The 17,920-nt window shown below is 40.9% G+C and overlaps 1 protein-coding gene across 8 annotated transcripts in view; it reads right to left on the bottom strand.

The window, feature by feature from the left end:
- The window catches only part of CHD6 (chromodomain helicase DNA binding protein 6), a 228,940-nt gene that overhangs the window by 76,509 nt on the left and 134,511 nt on the right, over nt 1-17,920 (bottom strand). For all 8 annotated transcript variants that reach the window (XM_055090837.1, XM_055090842.1, XM_055090841.1 and 5 more), the window contains 3 exons: nt 15,309-15,564; nt 14,319-14,529; nt 4,216-4,411 (listed from right to left, as the gene is read on the bottom strand). In XM_055090837.1, coding sequence (XP_054946812.1) covers nt 4,216-4,411; nt 14,319-14,529; nt 15,309-15,564 — 663 coding nt within the window. The remainder of the gene's footprint in view (nt 1-4,215; nt 4,412-14,318; nt 14,530-15,308; nt 15,565-17,920) is intronic.

Raw genomic sequence — 17,920 nt, 5'->3', positions numbered from 1 at the left:
AGAGGAGTGACTGATCTCATCAGTGAAACGGGAGATCCGGTCCGAGCTCCTACAGACTCACCACCCCCCCATCCCGTGCGGAGGGCAGAGTCCCCCCTCTGTCACTGCAGGCTTACCAGGACAGCCTCTGCTCTGCAGGCGGCTGCCAGCAGTTCTCAGTGGGCAAGGTTAACTGTGGGATGAGGGTGCGCAAGTGCAGGAGTCCTCAGAAGTCTAAGTCTGGCTACAGGTCAAGCTATACCATCTAATCCACCATCACAATTTATTAAAGCTGATGCTTTGAGCCTTTGCACTCCTGGGTCTATTTCTTAACTGGTTCTTTTGGCGGCAAAAGGCAGAGAAATACAATTTATTGGACTCCTCAGACTCTAACGAGACCAGGATGACATCCAATGTCATCTGATTTATGAAGACCTAGGTTTTAAAAACATATATACTTCTCTAGCAAGTCCTAAGCCTCTAATTCTACCCCCAAAGCGCAGAAAACCCCAGCAAAAAGATCAGAAGGCTGAATGAATGAACTTTTAATAATAACGAAAAAGCACCAGAGAAGGTAACTCTGCTCTCTGACTTCCAGCTGAGTTTTCAGACAGTGCAGCTCTGTTCCACAGCCATGGAAGCTGGCTTGTCTGCAGGCCTGCCTCAGGGACTGGGCTGAGCCCAGCCTCCCCCTAAGCAGGTTGGCTTCCCTTGTCAAGGCTCGGAGGGGGTCTGCCTAGGGGTCGAGAAGCAGTGTCCTGGCACTGTCACTGCTTCCCCATGTTGTCCCGACGCCGGATAAGCACGGACTGCACCACATCTGTCCAGGCTGTTTGAGACCAGAGTGAACACTTACATGTTCTACCATCTGAACTTGACCTCTGGAGCTATGCTAAAATTCCACTAGGGTAGAGGGTAAGACCATGCTCATAATGGGACTCTCTTTTCATAGCCCTGATGTTTATATCAGGTAGCATGTGCTTCAATCCACTCACAGATGAATGTTCTATGCCAAGCCCATCTTCCGAAGGAAATACGATCATCCTGTATCAGAGCAGGAATTGTGGTTCTTCAATAACCATGAAGAACTAAAGATGACTGAAAGCTTTCACTCAATTACAAGAAGTATCAGAATATGTGCATATGTGTGAACGACTGTGTGCAAGTTAACATGACCTAACTTCCTAGCAAGGACAGTACCAGGGAGCCGCCTGGTTGAGTTTTCTGCTCTGTTAGGATTAGGAATGCATTTCGCTGAGTTTCACAGCTGATTTAGCTGCAGTCCTGTGAACCACATGATGGTCTCAGCACCCTGCTCTCCAGACTCTGTCTTCTACATCACATTCATAGCACGTGGGTGAAGGGCAAATGCCAGGAAGAGTGTGCTGAGTGCGCACCATTCGGGGGGTAGTCTCCAGCTCTCGTGCTCTCCTCCCCATGCCAAGCAAGCCGAGAACCTAGCTCTGTCTCTGGGGGCAACTCAGAACAGCCCACCAATCCCACTCCCCAATAACCACAGACCCAATTCCCCGCCCTAAAATTACTCTATTCTTGCCAATTCTTTCATTCCTACCTAGTCTGGTCAGACATCTCAAAAATAAAGGAGGGTTTCCTCTTGGTTACCAAGCTGTAAATAAAAATAACCAAAAAAGCAGCCAGTCTGGAAGACCACAAGTTGAGGAATTCTAACTCTAACGTGGACCTGGGGCTGTTCATCGACACCGTCACTCATTTACCTTCTGCTACGTTCTTCTACAAGTTTTCTCCACTCCCAGCTAAGTCGCCCGAATGTTCATGGTCTTTGTTTCTCCACTGAGGTTGAGTGTTAGAAGAAGTTCAGAAACTGACTTGGCATACAGAACTCTCACAGTATCCAATTTCAGTTTGGACTTCACTGCTATTCCTTTATTCATCTCCTGCTACTCCCCCAGCAGGGACCATTGAAAACAGCCATTCCAAAGTTGCTCCCTTCTCCCCAGACCCTAATTCTGGACAGCGCCACCCACCCCATCTGGCTGGTACAGAGACAAATCAATTGCCTCAGAGGACTTTACCTTCTCCTTCAGGCCTGGACATTCTCGTTCTTGCTTTTTCCATTTCTTGGCATTTCACCTTCAATGTCTAGACTTCACTAGGTAAAGCACGAGGATTCCAAAATCTTTGCCTCTGACAGTGACCTGTCTCTAAATGCCAGCCCTATGCTTTCAGTTTTTCTCCTGAAAGTTCTTCAGGCATGCCCAGCTAACGTGGCCTCCAAATGGCCACCCGTTCCTCGTACCATCACTGGCCCAGGTTCCAAGTCTCACAGTCAGGTGAGCACTGCAAAGGAGCACAGAACTTTACAGCTGTCAAGAACTTACTACTTAAGGAACCATCCATCTCAGGGTTGGCAAACATCTTCTATAATAGTAAATATTTTAGATGTTGTGGACTATGAGGTCTCTGTTGCAATACTCAACCCTGCCACTGTAACATGAAAGCACCCAGAGATAATGGGTATACAAATGGGTGTGGTTATATTCCAATGAAACTATTTTCTTTTTTTTTTTTTTTTTTTTTTTTTGCGGTACACGGGCCTCTCACCGTTGTGGCCTCCCCCGCTGCGGAGCACAGGCTCCGGACTCGCAGGCTCAGCAGCCACGGCTCACGGGCCCAGCCGCTCCACGGCATGTGGGATCTTCCCGGACCGGGGCACGAACCCGCATGCCCTGCATCGGCAGGCGGACCCTCGACCAGTGCGCCACCAGGGAAGCCCCCAATGAAACTATTTTAAAAACAGGTTGCTAGCCCACTGGCAATAGTTTCCCACCCCCTGATCTACATCACTATTCTAATTAGGTTCTGCTGGTGACCTGATCAAATAGTTTCTACTGATTATTATTACTTTGGCATTGACTGTGTTAACTCCTTTAAAAATTGGTTCTTCGTCATATCTAGCAACTCATCTTTGACCGAAATATCCCGTCACCAGCAGAAAGGCCTGATGGTGAGCTGGCCATAGCCACTGATTTTTCAAGTTGGATGTTGAACACAGTGCCACAGAATTTGTTTTACAATGATTTTTTTCCTGCGTTTTACCCAGTCGTCACCAACATAATAATTTAAAGCACTGGTTTTTCAACTAGTAGATTGTTTTCTTCAAACAATATGCTATTTTGAAACTCGTTAAATGAAAAAGACAAAGCAGAACGACTCTGTGTGACATGGTAGGTAGGGAAGAAGCCCCGATACCCATCACCTTAGCTCCTTTTCTCTGCATCCCTTCCCGGCAGTATCCCCTAGGGTACCTCCTCAGTTTTGTGAAACAGCAGCCTTCAAACTTCTCTTACCAATCACCTGTATCATGAAAAAGGTTTTGAGGTCCGCACCGCTCTCTGAGCCACACACTCACACTCTGAGTTATCAGCAGATGTCCCGAGATCCAATACACACCCAGGATGAAGTTTGTTGTTAATGATAATGGATGTAAAACTGTCATCTAAAATAGCCTTCTTGACAAGTTAGAATCTTTTGGACTGACTTATTGTGCAATCTGGCTAGAATGTCATTGTTTTTACTTTCACACGGGGTTGATGAGGAATTCTGAATCAAAAGTGTTAGCTCTGTCATTTGCTTGTTTACACTTGCTTTTAAAATGTATTAGCTCCAATCTTTGCCATAATCTTTTCAAGCCACCATTATTCAGTTTGGTTAAAACGAGCAAATTTAATCTGCAAATACACTTAACCGGGCCCACATCAACCCTACTAGGCTGCATTCATTGGAGAGCAAATGAACTACTGGGAAAGCCTCGGTCACCCCTGCCACACCAGGGAACTTTCCTAGCCCTCTGGGTCATCTCATGTACTGTATACGACATATGACCACCTAACAAACAAAGTGAGTGAAAAATGCCACAATCAATCCGTATGTCAAGAATTAGAGAATTAGTCAAGCTTCGTATCTTTCTTTATGTCTGATAATAAATAGTAGTTCCAATCTACATGTGGAGGCTACCACTGTGAAATACCATTTGATTTGTAGTAAAAGGAAAGAACCACTTGGATTAGTGGGAAGGCTCGACATTTACTTTTTATTCAATTGTACCCTGACCGAGGCCCTAAGCCTGCCATCTGGCCGAAGCCATAGCAATAGCATGGAGCATGGCAGACACTCTCTATAGCTAAGCCAGGCCCTGTCATGATGTTCTTGGATTCAGGGACAGCTAAGGCAAACAGCAATCATCCTAATGGTTACCTGCAAGTCATTTTGTGGGTTCCAGTCTGAATCAAATATGATGCAGGTATCGGCAGCTGTGAGATTGATCCCCAGGCCTCCCGCTCGGGTGCACAGAAGAAAGACAAAGCGGTCTGAGTCTGGCTTACAGAACCGGTCGATGGCTGCCTGGCGCAGGTTTCCCCGTACTCGCCCATCAATTCGCTCATAGGTGTATCTGAGGGGACCCAAACGAACGAAAGCCCACGTGTTAATCATGACTTCAGTGGAGAACAAGAAACAACGCAGGAAGCTGTTGACTAATGGCCTTAAACCCATCACTTCTAAATATGGACCTAATGTCAGCAGTCTAAAAGGAATCCCCCCTCTACATATGCAGCAGGGCAGACACCTAAAACTGCGCTGCAATATGTCCCCCTCTCTCAAAACAAACGAAAACCAAATCAAAACAAAAAACCAGCCAAACTACGGAGGACTAGAGGAACTGCAAACATAAAATATCAATCCCCACTGCCCAGGCAAACTTACTCTCAAGTGTTTCCCAATTTTCTTGCACTGAATCTAATCATAAAACCAGGAAAAGCAAATAAAAGCCTCAACCATCTACTTTCAGTAGGACTCATAACACGGAATCAGAGTTCGAATCAGGCTCCATCTGCTTTTGGATGGACTGAAAATGGGAAGAAGACTGGATGGACAGGCAGTCTTTTTATGTCTGGGTTGGTCATGTCTATCCTAACAGTTCCTCAAAGCTTCAGAGGTAGAAAGCAAAACCTCCAGGTTTATAGCTGAAACCAAGGTCTTTTGGGCAGCATATTGCCAAGCAAGTAGGAAGAAATCACAGGAAAGGTTTCTGAGCTGTGTCAGGTTGGAAAGAAGCCAGGAGAATTTTTAGAGGAAAATAAAGTGAGGAAGCAAAGCTGAATATCATTAAGAAGGCATATACCTGTGTAGAAAGTTAAGAAATAAGGGTGGAAAGAATGGTGAGAAGGTGAAAGGAAAGAGAGTAGGAAATTAAACTGCTGCGGGAGCCTATTAGCATGTGTCCATCCAATTAGAAAACACAGAAGGTTTGTTTACGATGGAGATCATGTAATTAGCACAGAACTAAAACATAGTACCAATCTGGATAGCTGCTGAGTCTTATTTATTTCTTATTTACCCCCTGACAATGAACAAATTAATATGGGGATGCTAACCTGGGCCCAATTTTGACCAACAAGCAAGAACTGGTTGGTAAAGTATATGTAATAGGAACCATGTGAGAAAAGGACGACATCCTAGACCCCACGATAGTCAAGAACATAGATCCTCACAAAAACCTTCCCAGCAGCCCAGAATCTGGGAAATCAGATCTCTAAAAATTCAAATAAACAATTGGTAAGAGACTAAGGATAGATCCTCTAGGGGTAGATGACTCTGGGTGGGAGTGGCTCTAGATAACTAAACTGGGCAATATAATCCTGACTTCCTTGAGTAAAAGGAAAAACCACGTGAGAAGTCACCCAAGGAAATACAGGTAGAGAAAGCAGACCAATTCAGGCTCAGAAGGGACACGTACAAAGCAAAGACCCAAGTCCAAAAAGACTGTCTTCTTTTTACAAAGCTAGAGTGCACCCATATCTGGAATTACAGGTGCAGATTTTTCCGTTCTTCTTCTTTTTTAATGCAATAAACTTAAGAATAATACATGAGACTACAGTAGCAAATAAAAGCAGTGGTGGTTACAGGATTGTCATGAAGGCAGACTAAGAAGATTTTGTCCTAAGCTAAAAGCTAAGGGTCATATGTTGAATTCTGTACAACTATGAAACAGTTAGATAAAATTATCATCATTATTAATACCAGCCACAGCAACAATATTAGCAGTAAGCTCCTAAGTGTCAAGCTCTGTGCCAGGCACAGCGATATGTGATACATGCTTTATATGCATCACCACATTTACTTCTGGCAATAATCCTGTGAGGTAGTTCCCTATTTTACACTTGAGAAAACATCAAGAACAAAAACCAAAAACAACAACAACAGCCTCACAAGCAAAATAACTTGCTTAGTCACCTAGCTGGTAAGTGAGGTCCATTTGACTCAAAAGTCCACACTCTTAACCAGTTTGCTGTATGGCCTTCATATTGTACCCTACATTTCAATGCAGTAGAAAGATTTCCCTAAAAACTTAAAAGAGAAAAATAAAGGTAAGTAAGAGACTCTGGTAAACTTACAAAACCTGTAACTCTATCAGAAGGTAAGAAGAGAAACTACAGATATCCAAAATGACTGTGATGAATCAATGCACCTAGTAACTGCACCGAGTTACTCGTACGTTTGGCCACGTATGTGATGCGGTGGAAGAGGCACAGGATTTGGAGTCAGAAGACAGGGTTGAGATTCAGTTAAATGATAGCTGCCACTACCCCACCATCACACATGTGAACAATTAGTGCTGTAGGCACACAGGACTCAATGTTCTTTGACAAGACACCCCTAAACCATCAGAGAGGAGCCAGATGCCCGTGATCTGAGTGAGGCGGGGAATGAGCATACTATTAAGGAGGAGGAGAAACCAATAAATAGGGATGATATAGCTCGGCAATCACCTAGGGAAAAAAATTCCCATAAAATTAGATAAGTGTTTGGTCACCTATGATAGAACACGGTTTTAGAAATTGGGCAGGATGATTGGAACGTTAATTCTCATTTCTATCACTCAGTTTTGAGGGATTGCTCTCGAAGAACACAAAACTAAAATAAAAATCCAGTGATTTGAGAGTTCAATTAAATTGTTCCTCACTCCCCTCACTCCTGAGCCAGATCCCTTGGCTACGCCCTCACCCCTCTATGATCACGGCACGAAATTAAATGGAAACAAAACCAAACTGACAGCTGGCATGACAACGAGGCTCAAGAACAAAGAAAATCTTGAGGGCTAGTAAATCTGAATGAGGAGATCACACATCATTAAATTTTCAGCACCAAACATCAGTGCAGCAATTAACCCTCTGTGTCAACTGCATTCTGAACAAAATCCCTAGGAGTTGATGTGGTCGATCAAACTGTAATTCTGAGTCGCTGTCAAATATCAACAAAAAGCAGGTGGCACTCTGGAAAACCTCTGGGTACTCGGGAGGGGGGGGCGGGGGGTGTGGAAATGACACATTTTTGGCACAACAGGAAATGTTCACCTCAGAAGGCCTGAGGGGAAATGAACAACCTCATCTCCCAGCAATAACCAGCTGTAGAACATAAAGAGTGAAAAAAAAAACCCAAAAACCTGCCATTCACGACTGCCATAAACATATAAAGTACTTACAATTAACCTTAATAAGAAATAAGCAGGAGTTGGCAATAGGGGTCATGTTGGTTTGGTCACCATGTCCCTAACACCTATAGAGGTCTCAGCACAAGGTTGGTACCTTATAAATATTTACCAAATCAATGGTGTATACAAAAGACCTGAGTAAGTGCAGTGAATATCATGTTCTTCAGTTTTGCAAAGATGTCAATTCTACCCTACTACGTGTATAAAAGCCAATGAAAATCCCAACAAATGGATATAGGTACACATAGATAAATACAGATATGTAAATATATAATTTGTTTTTTCTGTAGTGAGGACTGGAGTAGTCAGGGATATATTAAAAAACAATAATTCTGGGGACTTCCCTGGTGGCGCAGTGGTTAAGAACCCGCCTGCCCAGGCAGGGGACACGGGTTCGAGCCCTGGTCTGGGAAGATCCCACATGCCGCAGAGCAACTAAGCCTGTGCGCCACAACTACTGAGCCTGTGCCCTAGAGCCTGCAAGCCACAGCTACTGAAGCCCACGCACCACAACTACTGAAGCCCGTGCGCCTAGAGCCTGTGCTCTGCAACAAGAGAAGCCACCGCAATGAGAAGCCCACACACCACAACGAAGAGTAGCCCCCGCTCGCCGCAATTAGAGAAAGCCTGCACACAGCAACGAAGATCCAATGCAGCCAAAAATAAATAAATAAATTTATATAAAAAAGAAAAGAATAATTGTGAAGAATTCTGAAGTTCATCTGTAATAATATATGAGCAAAGAAATAGAAATATTGATCAAAAGAATAGAAAGGTTACATACACACCCAGCAAACATAATATCTCAGTATATTTTATGCATACTGTCTTATATGAATGGGGGAAAAGATGGACTATTTAATAAACAATCAGAAATATTTGGAAATAAATTAAATTAGACCCCCATTATATGCCCTCTACCAAAACTGTAGAAGGACTGAAGACTGAAATATAAAAAATAAAATAAATCGAAGAAGTCCAATTAAAGATTATGAGTTATCATGCACATTTAATTCTTTTATCTCCTCAAATGTCTAGAAAAATGATAGGTAAAGGGATTTTTAAAAAAATGCATAATAATGCCTTCCCCCCAATAAACCTACAAGCAGAACAGGAGAAAATTCTGGGACTTGGAAAGTAAACCAAGTGATATTTGATTTGAAGAAAGCAGAATCCCAGGTGAGAAATAACCTAATTCAATATGGCAGAATATCCAAAGGGATCAGGCATTGGTGGCACCAGGTATCCCTGAAAGTGGAGATACAGAGAGTCTAAAAACAAGGGAACTAACTAGTTGAATATTTGTTGAGTTATCTCTTAGCCTATCCATCATCCACCCCAGTGCTGAGAGGATAAAAAAGATCTGTACCTCTCTCTACCTTAGGAGACACCACACAGTTAAAGGCAGAGGCACCATACTAAAAAAGGGAAGAGAAGCAGAGATATTGAGACCTCCCTACCTCTCTCCACCCCTTCCCCACAGTAAGCTCCCAGTCCAATCAAGTTCCCACCCTCCGGGCAGGAGAGAGGAAGAAAAACATCCCAAAGCACTGACACTGGAGGTTCCCTGATGAAATGGTCCAGCTAGACAGACAGTGTTCACAGATGGAGAATAAGGTAGCCAACAAGCTGGCCCACATTTTCTAATCTCTGGATAGTGCCTACCATCTGGCAGCCAAAACCAGACATCTGAGGAAAGCCTCTGACCTTTGAGGCTTTGCTTCTGGTGTGGAGGGGCAAGGTCTTAACACACCAATCCTCCAGTAAACAACAACCACAAAATCTGGGCAAAATACAAAAACAAAACAAATGAACAGGAAAAACCTATCTGAGGGCACCAGAGGGTTAAGGAAAGCAGGCAGATTTTGGGGAGAAACAGGAAATTGTGGTTTTGGCCAGACAGGAAGCCGAAGTTATGGCAAAGGTGCAGGGCAGCTATAAATCTTGATGAAAAGCCCCTATCTTTCTGACCAGAGGCATCAAGAGAAGGAGTCTGGGGCAACCAGGACTGCCAGAGGGTGAGAGGGGATTGCCAGAAAGTAAAGAGACAGAGATGGTGAACCCCACACACCGGGTATAAACTCTTTCTAAGTCTCTGGTTGACCTCTGACCCACACATGCTTGGGGCAGACTGAAAGTAGTCTGAGCTGAGACTGGAGCTGCTACCTACCAGAGACGCTGACAGCATTTGCATTTTGAGACTCACCTACTTAACTGCCTCCAAATAAAAACCATCAACATCGTCATAGCAATATAACAGAATCCTGAATCTCCACAACACAATATTCACAACGTCCAGGGGAAACGTGACCCATTCTTAAAGGAAAAGACAACAGATATCAAACCTAAGATGCTTTAATTAACAGACAAGAACTTTAAAAGCAGCTCTTATAATTATGTTCAGCGAAGTAAAGAAATGTACATAATGAATGAAAAGATAGGAAATCGCAGCAGAGAAACAAAACATCACACTAAGAAACAAATAGAAATCTTAGAACTAAAATAGAATCTCTAAAATAAAGAAAGCAATGGATGGGCTTAATAAACATGATGGAAATGACAGACAAAAGAGTCAGTGAACTTGAAGACAGACAAAACAAAAGAAGACAGAGAAAAAGGATTGGAAAAAAGAAAAGAACAGAGCCTATGGACCTGTGAGACAATATCTAAAGGTCAAACATACAGGTAATTGGAGTCTCACAGAGCAACAAGAAAATAAGGCAAAAGGAAAAAAAGAGAAATCAAAGAAATATTGACCTAAAGCTTCCCAAACTTCATGAAAGATCTACATTATAAATTTAAGAAGGTCAGTGAACTTTGCACAGGATGGATTCCACACATCAGTCAAACTGCTGCAAATCGAAAATTAAAATAAAATCTTAGTAGTCAGAGTGAAACAATACATTATACACAGGGGAACAGCCACTTAAATGACTACAAAACTTCTCATCAGAAATCATGGGGGTGAGAACACAACAGAGTAACTTCAAAGTGCTAAAAGGAGGGGGAAAAAAAAGCCAGCCCAGAATTCTACTATGGAAGACAGAGACATAAACAAAAAGAAAAATCTGACTTGAGAAAACAGACACTGTAGGAAGATTGTAAAAAATCTATCATCATTAATCTCAGAATGACAAAACACTGCACCTGTGTGATAACTGGCTGAGTGCTATAAAGACTGAAAAATTACAGAAGAAAACTAGGAAACTAAAAATATAATTACACAGTGAAAATCTAGGGATTAAAGTTGGAAGACAGAATAAAGGTATTCTACCAGAGGTATAGCAAAATATAATGAGATGGAAAGTAGAGAAAAGAGAAAATTAGGTGATCAGACCAGAAGGTCTGACATGAATAATAGGAGTTTCACAAAGAGAAAACAAAACAGAAAGAAATAATGAAAGATAAAATACAAGAAAATCCCCCAGAAATGAAGTAACATAATTTCAAATGGGAAAGACCTACAAAGCATCCAGTTCAACAGACACCATACAAAACCCGGTTCATTGTCAGATTTCACAGGACTGGGACAAAGAGGGTATATCAAAGCTTCTAAACAGACAAAATATGTCACATACACAGACCAGGAACTGGAAGGGCTGTGAACTTCTCAACAATCCTGGAAGCTAGAAGACAGTGAACTAACATCTTCAAAATTCTGTGGGAAAGTGATTTCTGACCTAGTACCTCAAACTCAACCAAACTACTGCTCAAGAATGAGAGTAAACTGAAAACATTCTGACAAAGTCTCAAATTCACTTATCATTCACCCTTTCTCAGAAGCTCCCAAAAGAGGTACATGGGATCCATGAACAAGATTTGATTCAAGAGGGAAGGAAACAAACTTGTCAGCGTGATAAAGGAAGAGAGATCACAGATGGCAACTGTGCACTAGGCAGGAAGGGTAACTGCCCAGAGAGGAAAAGATAGAAGGTCCTGGGAGAGACGGCTCAGACACGAAACTCATGTGCTTGAACGTAACAAGAGGAGATTTAGACAACCAGAGTAAATTTTGGAGCTGAATTATAGTAAGTATATTTTAAAATATGCACCAAATAAAAAATAATTTTTAGCTTCAGGGAAAAATAAAAATTATGCAAGAAAGAAATAGTAAACAGCATACTACATGGCTGAGCTATAACTCAGCATTTACATAAGTCATAATAAACACTGAATATTAATTTAACCCAAAGTATTGCATGGCAGGTTGGGAAGATGAAGAGGACAGGAGTTGCACATGTGGTAATTACGAGGTGCAGTGAAAGAAGGGAAATATTCATCTTCCATAGTGAGAACACATAATACTTAAAACTGAAAAAAAAAAATTACAACTACTAACATTACTTAGAGATATAGCTATAAATACCAAAAGAAATAGCACAAGGAGTTTAAAGTAAATGCTTCAGGTGGGGGGAAACTGGGGATATGTGGTAGTATCAGGAAATGCTATTTTTCATAGGTCTAATAGAATAATTTGGCTCTTTAAATTATGTGCATGTATAACTTTGAAGAAAATTTAAAAACTAAATCAAAAGGAGAAAAGTGATGATGATATTAAAGTCAGAAGACCCTGTTGGGTGCAGAGCTGGGTTAAAGAAACCATAAGAGAGTGAAAAGAAAATACTTCAGAATACTGCATACTTGAGAGGTGGAGGAAGCCTTTTAAGTGTATTAATTTAAGCATAAATAAGCACTTAAGTTTATTTAAAGCTGTTTTAAGACTGAGAGATTTGACTATTATAAAATTTAAAACTTCTAAGAATAAAATAAACAAACAAAAACCCATAGCCATAAATAAAAAGTCAAGAACAACACTGGGGAAGTATTTGCACCATATTCTTAAGTAAACAAGCCATTCTTATAAATTAATAAACAAAAAGGCAAAGAGTAACAAAAAAATGGAGAAAGAACATGAATAAAGCAATGCACAAAAAGAGAAATATAAACAGCAAATAAATATGAAACTGTCATTAATAATCAGAAATACAAATTAAAACAAGAGACCATAATTTTGGCTTACTGAATCAGCAAAGACTAAAATGCAAAAACAGTATTGATCAGAGTATGAAAAAAAATTCATTCTCATATACCATTAAAAGACACAGTAAAAATGTCTTTCTAGAGGGTGTTTTGGAAATATGTATCAAATGCTTTTTAAAATATACATCATAATTTATTCTAAGGAAATAACTGGAAACGTTCACAATAAATGCAAAGCAATATTCACAGAGTTCCTTAAAATGCTGAAAAATTGGAAACAACCTATAAGACAGAGTATCATGGAGATCATCAAAACTATGTTGTAGAAGAATAATTAAAGAAAAAAGTTCATAATATTTAAATAAAAAGGTGAGTTACAAAGCAGAATGTAAAATATGATCCCAATTCAAACAAATCAACAACAAAACTAACTATATGTATGCACAAAGAAAAAAAGACTAAAAAGATAAATGCCCAAGTGTGAATGGAAACTTCGAGCAGGTGGTGGTATTAGAATGTGTCCCTATTTTCAAGAAAAACTGTAATATTTAGACAATTTGAAAACAAAAATCAGCAATAAATGATATGGAAAAATAGCATATAAGGGAGCTAAAGACATCTGAACTTAGCAAAAGTCTGTTCATTACACTGTTACTCATTTTGGGGGATCTTTAATAAAAACTGCAAACTAGTAGTTGCATACATTTTGAAGAGTGAGATAATATATTTACATAAGAAGCAAGTGTTCTGGTAATTCATATATAGTGAATTTATAAAATACGAAACTGCTTTCTAGTTTCAATATATTCTTCAAAGAAAAAAACAATGTTAAGTCTCAAGAATTCCTAACCTAAAGATCTTCACTATAGGGCTCTGAGAAATTCTTTTATTGCCTAATCCGATTTTGGAGAATTATTTATGTAATATTAAATGTCAGCATAACCCATAGTTAAATTGGTCATTTCCTTTAATACTTTTTCTATAAATTACATGCTATAAGGACAAACAGACTCTTTAAGGATCAGAACATTTAACACAACAGAGATCTGCTATGATGACGATATAAAAATAAGGATGTCCTTTAAACCTAGCAATGCCTTGGCTAACAGTTTCTAAGATCTGGAGAAGTATTTATCATTAAGAGTAAATTTTAAAAATCCATTTGCCATTTGGATGATTGATGTATCCCAATGACTCGAAATGGAAGGTACAGTGTATAATGTAACAAATGTAGTACCCACATAGACTCCAAACAACCCACATAACACCCCAGGCTTTTCACCTGCATGAGTAGTGGAACTTAGGTTCAAGGAATTACAGGAGTACGAAAAAAAAATAAGTTGGGATGCCATAGTTAGTGTATCATAAAACTTTAGAGGGTTTGCTAAGACATAAAACATCCCCAAGTTCTTTTTCTGGCAGTTGTCAGCTTGTGCTCTTTCAGCAACTTGATATAGTGATACTTTCCAGGGTGTATTTTTCTCATCATTATTAAGGGAAGAAAACAAAACAACATTATTTTCTTAACCTTCTGTAATGCTATCTGAATTGTTTCTTCCAACTAAAGAGAATATAAATAAACATGTAAAATTTATTTTTTAAGCAAAGCAAGGGCTCCACATCATAGGCTAGGAAATTCACTCTAGACAGTTAAAAGTGGTCATAAGATTCAACTCTGAATTTTAGTCAGTCTTTATGAGAAGATTTCTTATCTCTACTTTTTAATGCTTTTTTCTTGTTAAAACATAATTTTTGAATGAATCAAAAAGGCATCAAAGAAAAGGAACTGCCTGCAGTGCTTGATGCACAGCTTTGACATAAGGCTCACCTTCTCTGGATGAGATAATCTTCCAGGATGTCGAGACAGCGCACCATCTGGGAGAAGATGAGTACTTTATGGCCGCCAGCAATCAGCTTAGGGAGCAGTTTATCAATCAGCACCAGCTTCCCTGCTGCTTGAATCATGGCCTGCAGCTGAAAGTCAGGGGCATCAGGGCTGTGGGTTTTCCGGAAGTCCTCCAGAATTTTCTCCTCTGCCCCTGAAAAAGAATGGAACAAAACTATTCTTTGAACAACCTGTAAGAGTAATAGCGACCCTCTGCTTGACAGAGCCTAGAAAAAATGAAATAAATTCTTAGGTCCCAAACCAACAGTCCACTGAGGCAATGCTGTGTGTCCATCCCATGCCCTCAGCAGAGGGCTCTACAGGTGGCAGGGCTGTCCTGCAGAGAACACAGGTGCTCTGCTTTCCTGGAAAGTCTGACCAAGGAGAGGAAGGATCTGAAATACCAAGCTGACTTAGGCAATTGAAGAAACCTTCAGAGAAAGCTGACAAAAAGACATACCTCTCGACATAAAAGCTTAGGATCAGTAAATCCAAGCCATATTTTGATTTAAAATTTTATTAAAAGTTTTATTGTAAAATAAAAAAAAAAGCTTCCAACACGTTCTCTACTCAGTAAACTGTTAATTTATCTGCAGAGAGTTTTAATCTCATTGCGCCATGATCATTTCTTCAATGAAGTAACACATCTCCCTGCACCAAAGTGGAAAGTGTGGACTAGACCGCAGGTACACAAAGGACAGCAGGCTGACAACTGATATCCATCTTCTGATGGGCAGAGAATTGGTAGAGGTAGGCTCAAAACAGGGCTCTGTATACTCACTGGCCAGACTGCTTAGGCAGATCCATCAACGTCTTTGAACCTCAGTTTAATGCTCTGTAAAAAGGTCAGAATACACACCCTGGCATTTCACGGGAACTTGATAACATAAGACTGTTGGCTATCAAGATGCCTGCCCCATGTCCCCCACTCACCGTTGATCAGGTAGGGGTGGTTACAGCACTTCCTCAGCTCCATCATGGTGTTGATGAGATTGGGCATGTTGTGCTGATTGGCCCCCTTGGTCAGGAAGGAAAAGTTCTTCTCCAGGATGGCACGGTAGTACTTTTTCTGGATATTGGTCAGCTCTACTTCGATGATCGTCTCTTGTTTGGGAGCAAGGTTCTTTTCCACGTCATCTTTCAGCCGCCGAAGCATCATTGGTTTGAGGATAGACTGCAGTTTCTTCACCTGTCCAGGAAAATGAGACCTGTTCACCTGCCCCAATCCCGATTCAATAACTGTTACTGGGGTATTCCAACATTCACTACAATCTCTTGAGCATCTAATCATAGTACTGTGGCAGCAGATTAAATGAAAGATCATGTCTGATCCCTGAACATGACGAGCTTATAATAGGACTGAAAGGAAAAAAGGGATCTGGTTTTAATTCGCAAGTAATTACTGAGAACCTATGTGGCAACCTTACAAGATACAAAGGGAGAAAGATACAAAGACAGGACCTCTTCTGGATGGAGAAAACAAACCTCTCTCTCTCACACACACACACTTGTGCAGCAATTACCTGAGGAATATTTTAAGCCACATTAGAAGGTACAAGTGATACCTTACAAAGGGAAGATGCTGAAAGAACAAAGTAAGAGGCAGGGGGAATCTGGGGGTGGGCAACATGGATGAAGGTGGTCAAAAGGTACAAACTTCCAGTTATAAAATAAATAAGTCCTGGGGATGTAACGTACAGCAAGGTGACTCTAGTTAGTAATACTATATTGTATATTTGAAAGCTGCTAAGAGAGTAGATCTTAAGACCTCTCATCACTAGAAAAAAAATTTACATATGTATGGTGATGGATGTTAACTAGATTTATTGTGGTGATCACTTTATAATATATACTACATATACTGAATCATCATGCCATACATCCAAAACTAATATAATGTTGTTGTCATTTACATCAAATTAAAAAAAGAAAAAGAAGCAGAGGCAATCTGGAAATGGATTCCTCCTACATCTAAATAACGATAGCAGCAAACAAGTTTGGGGGTAGCAACATGTAGAGCATTAATGTGGTAAGGTGACACCTCCCAACCCATCATGCAAGCTGTCATCTCAGGGGCACTTTGAGCCTGATCATATGCTTTGCTATGATTTGTCTGTTCTTCTCCTAACGGTCCAGGCCTGGAGAGCAGATCTCTACGCACGTGACCGCACTGGCACGGGGACTTGCTCACTCTCGCAAGAAGAGGGCAGAGAAGGGATTCAAAGTCAAGGCACCTGAGTTCACCCTGAGCTAAAACATGTTACCAGTAAGATTAATCCTGGTGGGAAAATAAGAGAAAAGGCAAGTGCAAAAGATCAAGTTTCAAGTCATAAAGAGCTGTTCAAAAATTTCAGAAGGGGTAGATTCTGCAGAAATACATTGTGGGCTGTACCAATGCTTCCTGATAAAATATAAAGTGATTTACAGAGAGTGATTTAGAAGAGTTACTTCCTGGAGCAGGTTTTAAACAATGATGAATATGCTTTACTTTATAACCAGATATATAGACAGTTGGTGCCGTTTTTGTGGTTTGCTCCTAACTAACCCCAATCTTAAATCTAATCCATTTAATGAATGCTTTGTTTTAGCAATCATGGTACTTAGGAATGTAATCCCCCAAATGGATAAGGAATTACTATTTAAGAACCCAAAGAGGAGAGACACAGCTAGGTAATCGTTAAAGACAGGGACAAATGCCAATCTGCCACATGCTGGATTCAGCTTTTGCCCTTCACTTGGTTCATACCTTGAATCATTTAGAGTATACTACATGCCAGACACTGTGCTGGTCAATACAACAAACACAACTTTGCAGAAGATGTGGGCCTTGTCCTCAAGGAGGTCATTGTCTAGGAAGAAGAAAAAATGCATACCACAAAATAAGTGCAATGGGAGAAGAGGATGCATTTCTAATGGTCCAAAAATGGAGAGAGGGCTGGAGCTGGCTTTTGAAAGATCAATAGATACTGCAAATGTCAAGAAGTGGAATTCAGTTTGATTATTCACTGCTCTCAAAGTCTGACTCGCCACAGAAGTAGAAGCAAACAGACTGGGACCACAGAGTGTACTCTTGATTTCTCTGTTAAGTGAAATTCCCAAACCTTCTCAGTTCCCCAATTCTTGGCCCCAACCCACTCTCACACCATTGCTAGATTAATTTAGCAGAACTACTTATGTCATTCCTTCGATCAAAGCCCTGCACTGCTTCTCTAATGCTTACCAAACCCTTCAACCTGTCTTTCAAGATCATCCTACAATATATCGCTAAACTCCTCTGGCTTCATACTCCTCAATTCATCCATCCTGTTTCCAGCTCAACCAGATGATTCCCAACTACTGAATAAATTCCATGGCTGATGATGATTATTTTTTTCCTATGCAAAGCAGTCATCATCTCTCTCTCTCTGCCTACTGAAAACTTACCCACCCTTAAAAGTCTATTCTCGGGCTTCCCTGGTGGCGCAGTGGTTGCGCGTCCGCCTGCCGATGCAGGGGAACCGGGTTCGCGCCCCGGTCTGGGGGGATCCCACATGCCGCGGAGCGGC

The sequence above is a fragment of the Physeter macrocephalus genome, chromosome 14, assembly GCF_002837175.3.
Source record: "Physeter macrocephalus isolate SW-GA chromosome 14, ASM283717v5, whole genome shotgun sequence".
Lineage (NCBI taxonomy): Eukaryota > Metazoa > Chordata > Mammalia > Artiodactyla > Physeteridae > Physeter > Physeter macrocephalus.
This window is presented reverse-complemented; position numbering and strand designations above follow the sequence as displayed.